Raw genomic sequence first — 18,097 nt, 5'->3', positions numbered from 1 at the left:
AATACATATAAAATACATTTTTGAAAGAAGCACCTAATCCACAATGATTTGAATTTGGGTATTCTTTATGTGACAGTGATGTCTTACAATTTTATTACCCCTATTAAGAAATACTCATAATTAAAAGAACCATTATGGTTCTTGGTTGTAAATCTTAAGATACAAAGTTTTAACCTTTTGGTACAGTGGTCCCAAACTTTTTTTCATTAAATAAACAGAAAATTAAAAAATGGTATTGTTAAAAAATTATACAGCATGTGTTGCCAATATTTGCATACTTATTTATTTATAAGATACACATACAATTATTAATAGAAATTTTCATATTTTTCCCTGAGGTCTCTGAAAGATGACCTGTTGCTTTTCTGCATTTGCTGCGCTGCCACTAGGTGGCGGTGGATGCTTTTAACCACCTTGCAGAGTCCATGCAGGGGCTTTGTTCCAATCCTCATTTTGATCAGTCTAACCGACCTTTTCAAATTGTAACTGTAAAAAAGACACTTTATTTAGAAGTTACATGTATTCCTGCCGTAAAGTACAATTAGGACAAGTGTTTTCCTCATTAACTCCTAATCCATACACTTTTCTTTTTTTTCTTTATTGATCAACCTCACCTTTTAACTTAGACGCTTTCCAATGATTTGTTCTCAGCTTCATGACTGCTTGACATCAGAGGTCACTAGGCCACCTGTTTCTCAACTATTTTACCTTGGTGAGAACTCTCTGCTTTTTATGTAATTAAGCGGAAGAGTTTAGTTCTTTTAGTTTTAAATTTAACTAGAAATGCTGTTGAGTGAGAATATTTAAAAAACCTTTTCTCTAATATTTGTTGTTCATCAGAAGAAGGTAATTTGTCATAACTGCTTTTTGAAAAAGAAGGGAAACAGCACCCCTTCATTATGTATTTACAGAATACATGTTCTTAGGATGAGTGTAATTTCAGAAATGGAATAAGTAAAGTTTACTAGAAATGATTTATTTCTGTTACCATATCTTTCATAAACTTTATTTTAAAAATGATTCTGTACTTTATACAAGTTATTAATTTTTTAGTCTGTCACTTTTAACTATTTAATTAGGTTTTAGAACATTATTTTAAATTTATTTCCTGACATCTTCAAACTGTAAAGTAAATGCTGCCAACTGAAATAGCCAAATACTTAGTCTCTTGAATGTGTAAAAAGCCCTTTTTTCTAAATTTTGAAACTCATAACCATTTCTTGTAACAGTTGGACCACAAAATAAAAGAACTGATAAACTGGTAAAGACATAAAATATACTTATTGTAAAGTTAGCGCTATTGATCAGTCTTGTCATTTAACTGTTGTGTAGAAGGTGGACTAGAAACCAAGATAGCAGAGTTTACCTTTTGCTTTGTCACTGACTGTGACTTTAGACAGGTCACCTGCCTCTTACTATCCTTAATTGTTGTTTTTTGTTTGTTTTGGTTTTTATTATAGAAAGAACACAGCTGAGTATCATTCTGTTGATGATGACCCTGTCCTTAGTTTTTGTCTAAAATGAAAGATTTCAAAAAACTAGCTAATTTCCCAGCTTATACCAGTTTTTTTAATAGGTCTCTAAAATCTGAATTTTTCTATATAGACTTAATTAAATAGTGTTTTTTAACCAATACTGATGAAGTTTGTGTGAAATAACACTAAGTAGCTAATGGCACAGCTTGGTAGATGTATAACAATATATCCACACCTGATTTTGGAGGACAGTGAGGAGGGGAAACTTTGGTATTCATTCTGAATATCACTTATGTTTCATTCCTGTCCTCTTCATCCTAGACTTTCTTCAGGATGGCTGAGTTATTTTCTCTAGTGACTTGTAAATCAGGCTTACAAGAATCTTAACTTTATTATTTCCCAGAAAAGAATTTACTAGCTTGAATAATTTAAACTGTTAACTTTACCAACTTTATACCATTTAGGACATTCTTAGGATAGTAGGTTACTTTTATAGAAACTAAAGTAACATCAAAATATTTTTACTGTTCCTTTTTCCTAAAATTAATTACAACTGTTAAACTTTTGTTTTGTTTTTCCGGCTGCACCACACAACTTGTGGGATCTTAGTTGCCCAACCAGGATTGAACCCAGTCCTCATGCAGTAGAAGTGCAGAGTCCACTGAAACACCAGGGAATTCCCAAATTTCTGTTGTTTTATAATGGAGAATCTGGTTATTCCTTTATTACTGCTATTTGGACACACCTATTTCAGGAAGGATGACATGCATAAAGAGAGTATCTAACTCTGATATACCTCAAACTGACTTCGGTACAGTTCAGTCCCTCAGTTGTGTCCAACTCTTAGCGACCCCATGGACCTCAGCAAGGCAGGCCTCCCTGTCCAAAAACAACTCCCGGAGTTTACCCAGTCTCATGTCCTTTGAGTCGGTGATGCCATGCAACCATCTAATCCTCTGTCGTCCCCTTCTTCTCCTTCCCTCTATCTTTCCTAGCATCATGGTCTTTACAAATGAGTCAGCTCTTCACGTCAGGTGGCCAAGTATTGGAATTTCAGCTTCAACATCAGTCCTTCCAATGAACACCCAGGACTGATCTTCTTTAGGATGGACTGCTTGGATCTCCTTGCAGTCCTAGGGACTCTCAAGAGTCTTCTCCAACACCACAGTTCAAAAGCATCAATTCTCTGGCACTCAACTTTCTTTATAGTCCAACTCTCACATCCATACATGACTACTGGAAAAAATCATAGTCTTGACTAGACGAACCTTTGTTGGCAAAGTAATGTCTCTGCTTTTTAATATGCTCTCTAGGTTGGTCATAACTTTCCTTCCAAGGAGTAAGCATCTTTTAATTTCATGGCTGCAATCACCATCTGCAGTGATTTTGGAGCCCCAAAAATAAAGTCAGCCACTGTTTCCACTGTTTCCCCATCTATTTGCCATGAAGTGATGGGACCGGATGCCATGATCTTAGTTTTCTGAATGTTGAGCTTTAAGCCAACGTTTTCACTCTCTTCTTTCACTTTCATCAAGAGGCCCTTTAGTTCTTCCCTTTCTGCCATAGGGTGGTATCATCTACATATCTGAGGTTAGATGTTTCTCCCAGTAACCATGATTCCAACTGTACTTCTTCCAGCCTGGCATATCTCATGACGTACTCTGCATATGAGTTAAATAAGCAGGGTGATAATATACAGCCTTGACGTACTGCTTTTCCTATTTGGAACCAGTCTGTTGTTCCATGTCTAGTTCTAACTGTTGCTTCCTGACCTGCATACAGATTTCTCAAGAGGCAGGTCAGGTGGTCTGGTATTCCCATCTGTTGAAGAATTTTCCACAGTTTATTGTGATTCAGACAGTCAAAGGCTTTGGCATAGTCAATAAAGCAGAAATAGATGTTTTTCTGGAACTCTCTTGCTTTTTCGATGATCCAGCAGATGTTAGCAATTTGATCTCTGGTTCCTCTGCCTTTCCTAAAACCAGCTTGAACATCTGGAAGTGCACGGTTCCCGTATTGCTGAAGTCTGACTTGCAGAATTTTGAGTATTTCTGTACTAGCATGTGAGATAAGTGCAGTTGTGCAGTAGTTTGAGCATTCTTTGGGATTGGAATGAAAGCTAACCTTTTCCAGTCCTGTGGCCACTGCTGAGTTTTCCAAATTTGCTGACATATTGAGTGCAGCACTTTCACAGCATCATCATTTAGGATTTGAAATAGCTCAACTAGAATTCCATCACCTCCACTGGCTTTGTTTGTAGTGATTGCTTCCTAAGGCCCAATTGACTTCACTTTCCAGGATGTCTGGCTCTAGGTAAGTGATCACACCATCGTGATTATCTGGGTTATGAAGATAGTTCTTTTTTTTAATATAGTTCTTTTTGTATAGTTCTGTGTATTCTTGCCACCTCTTCTTAATATCTTCTTCTGTTAGGTCCATACCATTTCTGTCCTTTATTGAGCCCATCTTTGCATGAAATATTCCCTTGTATCTCTAATTTTCTTGAAGAGATCTCTAGTCTTTCCCATTCTATTTTTTCCTCTATCTTTGCACTGATCATTGAGGAAAGCTTTCTTATCTCTCCTTGCTATTCTTCGGAACTCCACATAAAAATGGGTATCTTATCTTTTCTCTTTTCTTTTAGCGTCTCTTCTTTTCACAGCTCTCTGTAAGGCCTCCTCAAACAGCCATTTTGCTTTTTCATTTCTTTTTCTTAAGGATGGTCTTGATCCCTGTCTCCTGTAATGTCTCAAACCTCTGTCCATAGATCATCAGGCACTCTGTCTGTCAGATCTAGTTCCTTAAATCTATTTCTCACTTCCACTGTATAATCATAAGGGATTTGATTTAGGTCATACCTGAATGGTCTAGTGGTTTTCCCCACTGTCTTCAGTTTTTCTGAATTTGGCAATAAGGAGTTCATGATCTGAGCCACAGTCAGCTCCCGGTCTTGTTTTTGCTGACTGTATAGAGCTTCTCCATCTTTGACTGCAAAGAATATAATCAGTCTGATTTGGGTGTTGGCCATTGGTGATGTCCACCTGTAGAGTCTTCTCTTGTGTTGTTGGAAGAGAGTGTTTGCCATGACCAGTGTGTTCTCTTGGCAAAACTCTATGAGCCTTTGCCCTGCTTCATTCTGTACTCAAAGGCTAATTTTGCCTGTTACTCCAGGTGTTTCTTGACTTCCTACTTTTGCATTCCAGTCCCCTATAATGAAATGATTAAGGGGGTTCTTAAATGTTATTAAGTATAAAGATAGGAGAGTGATAATTTGCAGCATCTTCTTTGGACAGTGTTGCTGATAATGATGAGTAATGATAAATTGTAAGAGGAGAGAAAACAGAATGAGAAGTAAAAAGTGAGCACTAGATAAGTCTATGAAGATACTAGTATGATCCCAATTCAACCCTTTAACACTTGAATTCTCGTTATTTTTAATAAGTCCCTTTTTTTGAAACTACAGTGAACTCAAATCTTGAATGTGAACAAATTTGAAAATCTAGTTCTTTATCTCCTATTTAATAAACTTCTATATTGCTTAACTAACCTTTAATTTTTGTCCAATTATTGTCAGATTATTCCTTGATGCTAAATCAGCTTTTAATGGTTTTATCCATATTGTTCACTAGCTTCCATTTTTTTCCAAGAAGAATTTTTACTTCTTGCCAATATGAGCAATTTCCCACAGAATTTTGTATGAAACTATAAATAGAACTTTTAGACATTTACATACTATACTTAATGACTTTGAATATTAAGGGAAAATAGCTGAATTGTGTATATCTTTTAGTTGTGTACAAATTATTTGTTTGATAAATTGGCAGACGGCATTTATAATTTTATTTTTACTGTATTTCATCTTCAGTAGTAGAGTTGAGGGAGAAAAAATTAGTTATATGTAATTTCCTATGGAGATAAATGTTTTATTTCAGACAGTGTTTATGAATAGGTTGCCTTTGAGGTTTTCAGAATAATTGAAGAGTTATTGTCAAGCTGGCATTTAGTGATCACTCATCGGACACGATTGAGTGACTTGACTTTCACTTTTCACTTTCATGCATTGGAGAAGGAAATGGCAACCCACTCCAGTGTTCTTGCCTGCAGAATCCCAGGGATAGGGGAGCCTGGTGGGCTGCCATCTATGGGGTCACACAGAGTTGGACACGACTAAAGTGAATTAACAGCAGCAGCAGTATACATTAGCCTATGATTTCTTAGGGTTTCTATCTGCCATTCTATGGTTGTGTTGGAGATTCCATACACCACCCCTCCAGTTGGTGCTTCGCTAGAAGGACTCACAAGACTGAGTATATAGTAAAGATTTCTTACAGTGAAAAGATACAAAGCAAAAACTAAAAAAAGGGAAAGACACGTGGGATTAAGTCTGGGGGGAACCACACACAAGCTTCCAAGAATATTCTGTCATTGGTCTCAGGAAATGTGCTTAATTTCTCCAGCAATGAGTTGTTGCAGCACACATGAAATGTGTTAAGGAGAAACTCAGTGCCTGGGGTTTATTGGGGGCTAGTCATGTGGGCATCTTCTGTCTAGTACATGCCAAGATTCTAGACTCACAGAAGGAAAGCAGGTATCAGCATAGAACACACTGATAGCACTAATAGTTGAGACACAATGAGCCCATCTTATCAGGGAATAAGAACCCTCTTAAAATCCCAGATCCTTAGATGCCAGCTAAGGGCCAGCCCTGCAAGCAGGCCTTTCTAAAGATAGCAGTCTTAGGCCTACTGTGTTAACTCTCTCTCTGCATAATAGTGATTATATTTTATACAACGTTTTTAAAATTGTCATTACTAATGGCACCCCACTCCAGTACTCTTGCCTGGAAAATCCCATGGACAGAGGAGCCTGGTAGGCTGCAGTCCATGGGGTTGCTAAGAGTCGGACACGACTGAGTCGGACACTTTGACTTTTCACTTTCATGCATTGGAGAAGGAAATGGCAACCCACTCCAGTATTCTTGCCTAGAGAATCCCAGGGATGGGGAAGCCTGGTGGGCTACCGTCTATGGGGTCACACAGAGTCGGACACTACTGAAGCGACTTAGCATGATCATCTCAGAGGAGTTTGGTTTAATAGGAAGTTTTGTCAAAGAATCATACATTTAAATGGAATCACTGAGGAACATGTGTTGCCCTTGAGTTTAATTTTTAAAGGAACTTCTAAGATGAATTTGTTTCATTTGCTCTTTCATACCTTTAAGAACAAGAGTGCTTTTATGAATTATAAAGCAAAATTTTCTGTGCTACATTAGTGTCACTCCTGGAGATGCTGTTAATAATACCTGAAAATGCCTGAGGTCTTTTTACTGTTGATCCTTGTGGAAGATAAAATGTTTTAAGAATTTCTGTGTCTTAAATTTTGGAGCTATATACTTCTGATAGCCAAAGTATATGTATAGTAATGAGGAGGATGCTACTAGACTTAAATATTACCATTTTGGAAAAAATGATAATAATAATTATATAAGCATTTTTTTTCCTCATAGACTAATAATGTTGAAATAAAGAAATCTAGATTTCTGTACTAGATTTAAAACAAAGATGCTTCTTTTCTTTTACTCTTCTTATGTAATGTATGCCACTTGATTAATGAGTAATATGTTGGATGTGAAGCTTGTAATAGTCAAAATTTAATGGATCAGATAAATTTAAGTTCTTGTTGAAAATTCATGTACTTTATGAGATTTAGTATTATAAAAGTAGAAGTTTTCTTTGAAATAATGTATCTATGCTAATTTAAGAGTTTGTTATAGACTTTTGCAATTTAAGAATTTTTGAAATTTATTATTTATAAAAATTAACATGTGGTTTTAAAACAAGTAATTTATAGTATTGAAGTGGTCCTGCTTCAGAAAAAGGTATTTAAATTATAAATTATGATTGTGATAATTCTTAAATTTCTTTCATATTATTTTGACTATATTTGCAGGTCCTAATCTACCCATGGCAACAGTTGACATAAAAAATCCAGAAATTACCACAAATAGATTTTATGGTCCACAAATCAACAATATCTCCCATACCAAAGAAAAGAAAAAAGGAAAAGCTAAAAAGAAGAGGTTAACTAAGGCAGATATTGGAACACCGAGCAATTTCCAGTAAGGCAGTTCTTTTATTATTCTTTACTTTTGATTTATTCATTTCTACTCTTTTTTTAAATTGTTAGAAAGTTCTGTTTTCTTTTTGGGAGACCCCTTCCATTTATTGCTTGCATACCTTCAGCTATAATTTTGTTGTTAGAGTTTTTAAAGGCTATTGATCAATAGACTTTTTATGAATCTTACTTAATTTACTTTTCCACCTATCAGAAAAGAAAAATTAGAGTTGCTTTTTCAACTAATTGTTGGGCATGAAAATGAAATCTCACTTTTCCCTATAGGTGATATTTGGAAATTACCTAAAGGCATTGTCCTATTCTGTTTGGGCTGCTATCAGAATACTATAAACTGGATAGCTGATAAAGAACAGAAATTTATTTCTCACAGTTCTGGAGGATGTAAAGAGGCAGGCAAGATTTATTTAGTGTCTTGTAAAATCCCACTTCTTAGTTCATTGCCGTCTTCTCATTGTGTCCTCACATGTTGGAAGAGGGCAAGAGAGCTCTCCAGGCCTCTTTCTTAATGGCACCAATCCTGTTCTTGGGAAATCCACCTTCATGACCTGATTACCTCCCCAAATCCTCATCTCCAGGAATTATAACATTGGGATTCGATCTCAAGATAGGAGTTTTTGGAAAACATACAGTCTATTGTAGGCATCAAACCTTTGATATTCATTTGATGTATTTCAAGCATTCTCATATGCATTACTTCGTTTCTTCATTACAGAATTCCTGTCCTCTTACACATGTAATGCTTGTATTCTTATGCTAGTTTGACAGTTAAGGAAATGGATGCTCAGAAAGATCGTGCAAAAATGTTAGGATTCAGTTAGTAGTGGAGCTGGGGCTAGAATCCTGGTCTCTTGACTACTTACACTTTTTTTCCCTGAAAATGATTATGTCTGTGAGAACCATTAGTTCAGGCCAAAAATTCACTGGTTGGGTTGGATTTCATGTATATTATGTTTTTATTGTCACTTACGCATTTTTTTTTTCTGTTTTTTTTCTGTCTGCTACTTTAGACACATTGGACATGTGGGTTGGGATCCGAATACTGGCTTTGATGTAAGTTATTTTCAAGCCATAAATGTTATAACTCTAAATATATGGGAATGTCATGTCCTACTTTTAGACTTTTATTCTTATACATTTTTGTGAGTTCTAGTGTTTGGTTGAATGTGCTTACATTTATGTTCATATTCCACTGAGGTTTGAAATCATGTATTGTTCTATCATTGATGGCTAAGTCTCTTTAGAAACTAAGACTCTTTAGAGAATCTCTTTAGAGAGTTTTTTTTTTTAACTCTTTGGCTTTATCTACTATAATATGAAATCTCTATGTTTTGAAAGCCAAAGAGGAGAAATTTGTTTCTTCAAAGTGATCATTTGAGGGGAATATAAGCCAAATTACTTGAAAGTACTCAAGTCACATTCTGAATATCCAAAGATGGTCTAGATCTTTTTATTCTATTACGCTTTTTGGTGATTTCAACATTCATTCATTTATAGCATTTGAGCAAAATAATTGAAAATTGGCTACCTAAGTTTACGTATTTACCATTTGACTGATAATCACGGTTTGGAAAAATTATGTCGAAAAGAAATATTATTTGTGATTAGAATCAAAAATTATTTTGGTTACTTTTTTATTAATAGAACTACAGTGGTAGCACCACAATATTTAAAATTAAAAAAAGAATTTTATTTTTTCTATTAGGGTATAGCCAATTAACAAACAATGTTTTGATAGTCTGAGGTGAACAGTGACGGGACTCAGCCATACATATACATATACCCACTCTCCCCCAGGGGCTTTCTAGGTGGTTCTAGTGGTAAAGAACCACCAATGCAGGAGACATAGGAAACGTGAGTTCGATACCTGGGTTGAGAAGATCCCTGGAGGAGGGCATGGCAACCCACTCCAGTATTCTTGCTTGGAGAATCACATGGACAGAGGCGCTTACCAGGCTACAGTCCATAGAATCACAAAGAGTCGTACACGACAGAAGCAACTTAGCGTGCACATTCTCTCCCAAACTCCCTTCCCATCCAGGCTGCCACATGACATCAAGCAGAGTCCCATGTGCTGTAGAGTAGGTCCTTGTTAGTTAAGCATTTTAAATATAGCAGTGTATACATTTCCATTTGGCAACCGTAATTCCTTCTCTAAGGCTGTAAGTCGTCTGCTTTTTTGTAAGTAAGTTCAGTTGTATTGTTTCTTTTTAGATTCCACATATAAGGGATGCCATATGGTATTTCTCTGTTTGATCTGCTTCATTCAGTCAGTATGACACTCTCCAGGTCCATCTGTGCTGCTGCAAACGGCATTCTTTCATTTTCAATGGCTGAGTAATACTCCATTGTGTATATGTACCACATCTTTATCCATTCCTGTCGGCTGACTTTGAGGTTGCTTCCATGTCTTATAAACAGCACCACAGTATTTTTGAATGCCTCTTTGTGTTGGGCATTTTACAGGGTTACTTGGGTTATGAAGAGGTACTTGACCTCAAATTTTTGAATAGATTTAATAATACTTTTTGTAGTTATTAGTGATTATAAATAAATTTTATTTAGGACAAGGTAGAATAGATGAACTTTAGAGATGTATCAGTCATGAAGGGATTGGTAAAAATCTAAATAAGATGCTTTCTTTACAAAGGTAGGAAACAAAAAGAAAATATAGAATATAAAGCCTATTTGTTCTTATCTTTTTCTGTTTTTTATAAGATATTTACTTAGCATATAAATATTCTAACTATATTAAAAATTTATAAACATAAAATAATTTCATAAAAGGCACAGATATGAGAATAAAATTTTAACTTGCTATTGTGAAAAATTGGGGATAGATTTTATAGTTAGCAGTTATTTTCTCTGTTGTAGCTGAATAATTTGGATCCAGAATTGAAGAATCTTTTTGATATGTGTGGAATCTCAGAGGCACAACTTAAAGACAGAGAAACATCAAAAGTTATATATGACTTCATTGAAAAAACAGGAGGTGTTGAAGCTGTTAAAAATGAACTACGAAGGCAAGGTAACTTTTATTTCTATTTAGGCATTCTGACTATTTTTCCTTTGAATCTTTTGAGGTCAGTTGCATGGATGACAGCTACATATGTTCATGTGAACCTTCCTTAAGCAGAATGGTGTAATTTATGGGATAACTTGTTTAGCCCAGTGTACTATATTTTACATGATTTCAGTATAATTAAAAAACTTGTCAAGGCTTTTCTAACTATTTAAAAGTCTTATATTCATGAAAAAAGTCTTCTGACTGTTTGGTTTTAGAGTAAAAAAGTGTAGTTGCATATTTCACTTGGTAAATGTTAGAGACCACTATCAAAGTTGCATTTATTACAATTAGAAGTAGTAATTTAAATGTCATTATGAATTCTATAATGTATAATAAGCATTTTTAGAATATAAATAATGTAAAATCTGTTTATTTTGAAGTAAATTTTTTTCTTAGCTAAAATATAAAACTCGCCGTTTGGTACCGGAAAACACAGACAACTTGCACCTTTTTAAGATTTGATATTTTATTTAAGTCACCATATTTTTTGGTCATATCTTAATAATTGTCACAATTAAATGTAAATACAGTTAACTCTGAGTTTTCTAATATGACTGTTACCTCTTTGCCAGTTTATTCATTGGGGGCTACTTTTCTTTCTCCTTTTTGCATACTCATGATAAGACAGTGTAGCAAAACAAAAGCTCCAGATAATCAAAGCATTCTTTTGAAGAATTTAACTGACATTTTATTTTTTTTATTTATTTATTTTAATTTTTATTTTTACTTTATTTTACTTTACAATACTATATTGGTTTTGCCATACAGTGACATGAATCTACCACGGGTGCACGTGTTCCCAAACATGAACCCCCTCCTACCTCCCTCCCCATAACATCTCTCTGGGTCATCCCCGTGCAGTGACATTTTAAATTAGGTATTTGACCTACCTGTATCTTTTTCACTGCTGATGTTCATTCATTCATTCATTCATTCATTCATTCATATACTCAGTAAACATTATTGTGTTAGCACTAGTCTCTACTCAGGATATTTAGATACAAAGATATGGTTTCTGCCCTCAGAAATCTTATTATCTATTGTGACAACAGATAATGTAAACAATCATGCAGTCATAATTGCTGTTGTGGAAACACAATGCTAATTCCACTGAAAACAGTATGATGATGATTTATCTTATTTTGTTGAAAAAAATCACATTTCCAAATTGTGTGGATTTTTAATAAAAACATCTGGGCAACATTGTTTTTAAATGCTGCCAAAATAAGTCATGGTTATAATTAGTGTGCAAATGATGGAGGTCTGGAAGACCTAGTTTGTTCCTTGACTCTCTTTTTCTCCACTGTTATCACTCACCTTCATCTTATACCAGATGATGCTCCAGGGTCTCTCTGAACTGTCTGAATTTATAAGTTTATAAATACTCTTGGCATTTATTAGACAGTCCATATTGCTGGCCTCTCAGCTGAATATCTGTAACCGAGAGTGGTTTGTATTAACTTGACTGAGTTTGTTTTTTTAAACCTTATTACTGCTTTTTATTCTAGCTGCTTTTAAAATATCAAATTAGGCAAAGTCCTCAATTGAATTACCTAAAGCAAAGGAAAAATTTCATAGGCATTACCAAAAATATACTTCAGGAACTTAATACTCAAGAATCTTAACTCCCAGTGTGGAACTTTTTAGACACCCAAGAATGATTTTATAGAAGATACATTTTTTAAGAGGAAGAATAAAAAGACAGATAATGATTTATTATGGAAATGTTTCCTAGGCAAAGCATATAGCACGTTCAAAAGTATGATACAAATAGGGAGAATTTATGAAGTTGCCATAAAAATAGGTTTTGTAAGACCTGACTCAAATTTCTTAAAATTATTTTGTAAAATCATGTCATCAGGCTTGTAGAAAGTGGTAAACCTTATCATTTCCAGTATATCTTTTTATGTATCTGTGCAGTTGTTTGAAGTCCATTAATTTATAATAAATAATCTGCTCTTTAGGTCCGCCACAATGGAGTGGTATGTATGGGGGATGTTATTTGACCCAGTGTCCTAAATTATGCATGTGTTTATTTTCAAAGAAGCTATAACTCATTTATCCTGCCTCCAAAACTAATCCAGTAAGGTTTTCTTCCCTTTATTCAAACTAATGTTTGGGGTATATAGATGCTAAAGTAAGAAAGGAAATTTATTTCTATGAGTCAGAGTTCATTTTTGTCTGTAATTAATTTTTTTTTAAATTCTGTGGGTTACCTCTTACAGCACTGCTTTTTTTATTATTACTATACTTATTTTTAGTGATAGGTTTTTACACTTGGCATTATTTCAATAACCTACATAAAATATACTTAATATTTTTACATTAATTTGGGGCAGTTCAGTTCAGTCACTCAGTCGTGTCCGATTCTTTGTGACCCCATGAACTGCAACACGCCAGGCTTCCCTGTCCATCACCAACTCCCGGAGTCTACCCAAACCCACGTCCATCGAGTCAGTGATGCCATCCAACCATCTCATCTTCTGTCGTCCCCTTCTCCTCCTGCCCTCAGTCTTTCCCAGCATCAGGGTCTTTTCAAATGAGTCAGCTGTCCGCATCAGGTAGCCAAAGTATTGGAGTTTCAGCTTTAGCATCAGTCCTTCCAAAGAAATCCCAGGGCTGATCTCCTTTTCTGAAGGAGAAAAGGAGACTGGTTGGATCTCCTTGCAGTCCAAGGGACTCTCAAGAGTCTTCTCCAACACCACAGTTCAAAAGCATCAGTTCTTCGGCGCTCAGCTTTCTTCACAGTTCAACTCTCACATCCATACATGACCACTGGAAAAACCATATCTTTGACTAGATGGACTTTTGTTGGCAAAGTAATGTCTCTGCTTTTTAATACGCTTTCTGGGTTGGTCATTACTTTCCTTCCAAGGAGTAAGGATCTTTTAATTTCATGGCTGCAGTCACCATCTGCACTGATTTTGGAGCCCAGAAAAATAAAGTCAGCCACTGTGTCCACTGTTTCCCCATCTGTTTGCCATGAAGTGATGAGACCAGATGCCAAGATCTTAGTTTTCTGAATGTTGAGCTTTAAGCGGGGAGGACTAAACATAAACATGCAGTTGGGTAAAGGACAACTCAGGGAGTTGTCAGTATTTCCATAGATTTAGATCTGTGTTGAATAATATATGCCTGGTTTGCTTAATCCTGATGAGAGTGTATGAGAGCAGTTCTTCAAAGTGTTTCCTGAATTCTGTAACACATTTCTTTTAAATATTAATTTATTTATATTGTTTATAATTTCTGCTTATAATTCCCTTAAATATCAAATATCTAGAGTTATCTACTGGTTACTCTTAACTTGATCTGAAATAATTATTTTTAAGTATATCAGCTTTTCGTTTTAGTGTTCCATAAAGTGTAACTGTACGTTACAGTGTACCAAAAAACTACCAAGATGAAGTTTTTTTCTGAAAGCTTCAGTCTTTCTTCCTTTCTCACTAAGCTTTGATAGTATGGGCAGTTTGATTTGTTATAACTTTTGTGTCATGCTTTTTATTTACTAATTAAATATCTAAGAACTATCATTGTCATTCTGAATCTGGTGTTTGTGGTGACTCAGAGTTTTGAAAACCTGTAGGCCTTCAGACTTTCTCATAGTGGTGTGTGGTGTCTGCCCAGTAGACATTTTTGTGCATGTGAACCTAGCTAATGTTGTGCCATCTCTCCTATCTTCTCCTGTTTTAATTCCTTCATATTTTTACCTTGGGATATGGCATATCTTTGGCATACTTTCCTTTTTATGTAGTCATAGTACAGATTATAAAAATAGAAAGGTGATAATAGATGTTTTCCTCACGAAAATGATAGAGATATTTCCAGTCACTTTTCAGAGAATAGAAATGCTGAACTTGTGCTGTACCCAAATTTGGTATAGCTGATAATTTATTCACTATAAATTAATGCTCTCCCCTTGCCTGAGCAGTAATTTAGTGTCTCGGAGAAGGAAATGGCAACCCACTCCAGTATTCTTGCCTGGAGAATCCCATGGACGGAGGAGCCTGGTAGGCTACAGTCCACGGGGTTGCAGAGTCGGACATGACTGAGCGACTTCACCTTCACCTTGAATGATTATTAGCTGAATCCCAAATTATTCCAATCAGTGTGCTTACTCCCAGTTCAAAAGAACTTTATTCTCTCTACTGAAGAGATTCTTCACTGTACATAGAAGATTATGGTTCCAGAGTCCTTAGCAAAACCACAGGAAATGATTGACTAACAATACAGTTTTTGTAGTAGAATAGAGTGAGTCCTTTTCCTCTTGATTAGCAAACAATTAAATCATAAAAAATACTAGTTCCGGTAAATATCATTGCTTTTTGAAATGCAAGCCTTAAATTGATTAAAATGAAATCTTTGTATCTGCTTGGAGGATTTGACGTACTCTCTTATTCAGGGGGTGTACATAACGTACATAGACCATGTCCTCTTGGTTTTACTGTTACTACAAACTATGTTGGAAAAAGACTGGTCTTAGCAAGTTTGTCTTCTTGCTTTGGATCTGGTGAGAAAATTGGGTGAACCTTAGCTGCAGCAGCAGCATGCCTTGAGTGTAAATCATGGGCACTTCCCTCAGGGGCGGCTTATATCCAAGTAGGATGACTCTCCTGTTTGCTGCTCCATGTTTCCAGTTTTAAAAGTCTCTGTATCAGGGGACAATACCCTTGTGAGCCTTGCCTTACTGTCTTTTTCATCTCATATTTATGACTATATTTGATATCATATTTTATAGCATATTTCCCATGATTGTCTCAAATGAAATCAGAAAATAATGTTTGGCTTTCCTTTGAAGTGAGGGTTTGTTTTTTTTTTCCTCTTGGTATCATTGCATTTTTGAGCATCTAACCCTGTTATTTGAAATTAAGGTGGATATTTGTATAGACTATAGAACTATCCATCAGGAATGTATTAGTTTGTACCAGTAAATATAAATAGCTTTATTCCTTAAAAAAAGAAAGTTATTGTTTTCCTATCACTCTTTAATGAAAAAATAATGAAGTTTATTATTCTGTAAATTTGTGTACGCTCTTGGTAAAATCATGCCTCTGGAAATGGAATAAATTTATACTTTGAATTTCTCTGTTTTAACTTACACTTTACCTTTAGCAAAATAAGAAGGTATATATTATTACTACCAGAGTAATGTTAATATTTTACTAACTTGAATTTTACAGTGTTTAGAAATTTTCAGTAAATTTGTTAATGTCTCCTGAATAAGTAGTTGAACATTTCAGCTGAGTTTAGCTCAAATTAACTTGAATAAATTTTAATAGATTATACTACATTAGCTATTTAATTCTGAATGTAAATTAACTGCATAGAACAGCTAACTAACTATACTTGATTCTTTAAAGAGGAAAAGTAACCATTATTTTTATTAAAATGTAAAATGATGCTTATTGACCAAAATGTTTAATTTCTTTGTTATAGTTTTATTATTATTATATAAAAATGTGTTTATTCCCTTACCTTGAGAAGTGGTGCTGATTTCTAACAACTAAATTCTACTACTTTAGCGAATACTTTTTCAAGATGAGGAAAGTGATCTTTAGGCTGAGAATTCCCAAATTATTGGGAATTATAAGATATCATAAGAATTATAAGATATCATCTTTGCTCAGATAGCTTTGTAAAATAAAATACAAAGATGAGGCCTTTCCTCATACTGTTTTAATGCATGTTGAAATATGTTGCTTTTTCAGTATAGTGTTTGTGGGGGAGAAAAGCATGCTTTCTTTTTTCTGTTTTATTTCAGCACCACCACCTCCACCACCATCAAGGGGAGGGCCGCCCCCTCCTCCCCCGCCTCCACATAGCTCGGGCCCTCCTCCCCCTCCTGCCAGGGGAAGAGGGGCTCCTCCTCCACCACCTTCAAGAGCTCCCACAGCTGCACCGCCACCACCGCCTCCATCCAGGCCGGGTGTAGGAGTCCCTCCACCACCGCCAAACAGGATGTACCCTCCTCCACTTCCAGCTCTTCCCTCCTCAGCACCTTCAGGGCCTCCACCACCACCTCCACCTCTGTCAGTGAGCGGGTCAGTGGCACCGCCGCCTCCGCCTCCGCCTCCGCCTCCACCAGGGCCACCACCTCCCCCTGGCCTCCCTTCTGATGGTGACCACCAAGTTCCAACTCCTGCAGGAAGCAAAGCAGCTCTTTTAGATCAAATTAGAGAGGGTGCTCAGCTAAAAAAAGTGGAACAGAACAGTCGGCCAGTGTCCTGCTCCGGAAGGGATGCACTTTTAGACCAGATACGACAGGGTATTCAACTGAAATCTGTAAGTAATCCATTCCTTTCAATCTAGACTACCTGTCTTCCTGAAATTTTTAAAATATTATAAGACGTCTTTGGAAAGAAATCTTTTTTTTCACTTTTTCTCTTGGTATTTTTTTTAACCCTATGAATTTCTTATATTTTTAATACCATAAAATGCACACATTTATACCTTTACCTGTGTAACCTATATTGCTGTATCAAAATACCACCCCAGAAAGTTCCCTCATGCCTCTCTCCCTTCTCAAAAAGAATCACTGATCTTATTTGTGTCACCATAGTTTTAGTTTGCCTATTATAGAACTTCATAAAGAGAATATTGCACTGTGTTCAAAATTCATCATTCTAGACTTTTAAATAAAATTTAATTGTGAGAAAAACCTTTATTAAACTACACAGAAGTAAAAGTAGCCATATTGAAACCAATCGTAATCATTTTGGTAAAGTCAGACCATTAACTTTATGAAAACTAAACTATATTTTAAAGTTTCTGTATCTGAAATTTAGATTAGTAGGGAATCAGACTCCACAGAGAATTGAAAGAGTTTCTGTAGTGATGGCAGATAATTTTGGATTCTCTGAGTTGGATGAGATCATCATTTCACCTTCTAGAGCAGGGCTTCCCTGGTGGCTCAGACGGTAAACCATCTGCCTGCAGTGTGAGAGACCCAGGTTCGATCCCTGGGTCGGGAAGATCCTCTGGAGAAGGAAATGGCAACCCACTCCATGACCCTTGCCTTAAAAATCCCGTGGACAGAGAAGCCTGGTATGCTGCAGTCCATGGGGTCACAAAGAATCAGACACGACTGAGCGACTTCATTTTCACTTAGAGCAAAGGTTACCAAACTTTTTTCTTTAAAGGACTAGACAGTAAACATTTTAGGCTTGCAAACCCATATAGTATGTTACAGCTGCTCAGCTCTGCTGTTGTACGACAGGTACAACAGCCGTACATGTTCTGTGAAAGCAGCCGTAGACAGCACATAAATGAATGGACATGGTTACGTTCTATAAAGCTGTATTTATGGACACTGAAATTTGAATTTCAGATAATTTGCACATATCACAAATAGTCTTTCATTTTTGTTTTCTTTCAACCATTTAAAAGTGTAGAAATCATTCTTAGCTTTAATAGTTATACAAAAAGA

At 35.7% G+C, this 18,097-nt stretch overlaps 1 protein-coding gene across 1 annotated transcript in view; it reads left to right on the top strand.

The window, feature by feature from the left end:
- Nucleotides 1-18,097, top strand: part of WASL (WASP like actin nucleation promoting factor) — an 81,666-nt gene that overhangs the window by 54,871 nt on the left and 8,698 nt on the right. Inside the window, exons 6-9 of the mRNA XM_052638585.1 lie at nt 7,425-7,593; nt 8,618-8,660; nt 10,482-10,635; nt 16,433-16,953. Coding sequence (XP_052494545.1) covers nt 7,425-7,593; nt 8,618-8,660; nt 10,482-10,635; nt 16,433-16,953 — 887 coding nt within the window. The remainder of the gene's footprint in view (nt 1-7,424; nt 7,594-8,617; nt 8,661-10,481; nt 10,636-16,432; nt 16,954-18,097) is intronic.

The sequence above is a fragment of the Budorcas taxicolor genome, chromosome 4 (genome assembly GCF_023091745.1).
Source record: "Budorcas taxicolor isolate Tak-1 chromosome 4, Takin1.1, whole genome shotgun sequence".
Lineage (NCBI taxonomy): Eukaryota > Metazoa > Chordata > Mammalia > Artiodactyla > Bovidae > Budorcas > Budorcas taxicolor.
This window is presented reverse-complemented; position numbering and strand designations above follow the sequence as displayed.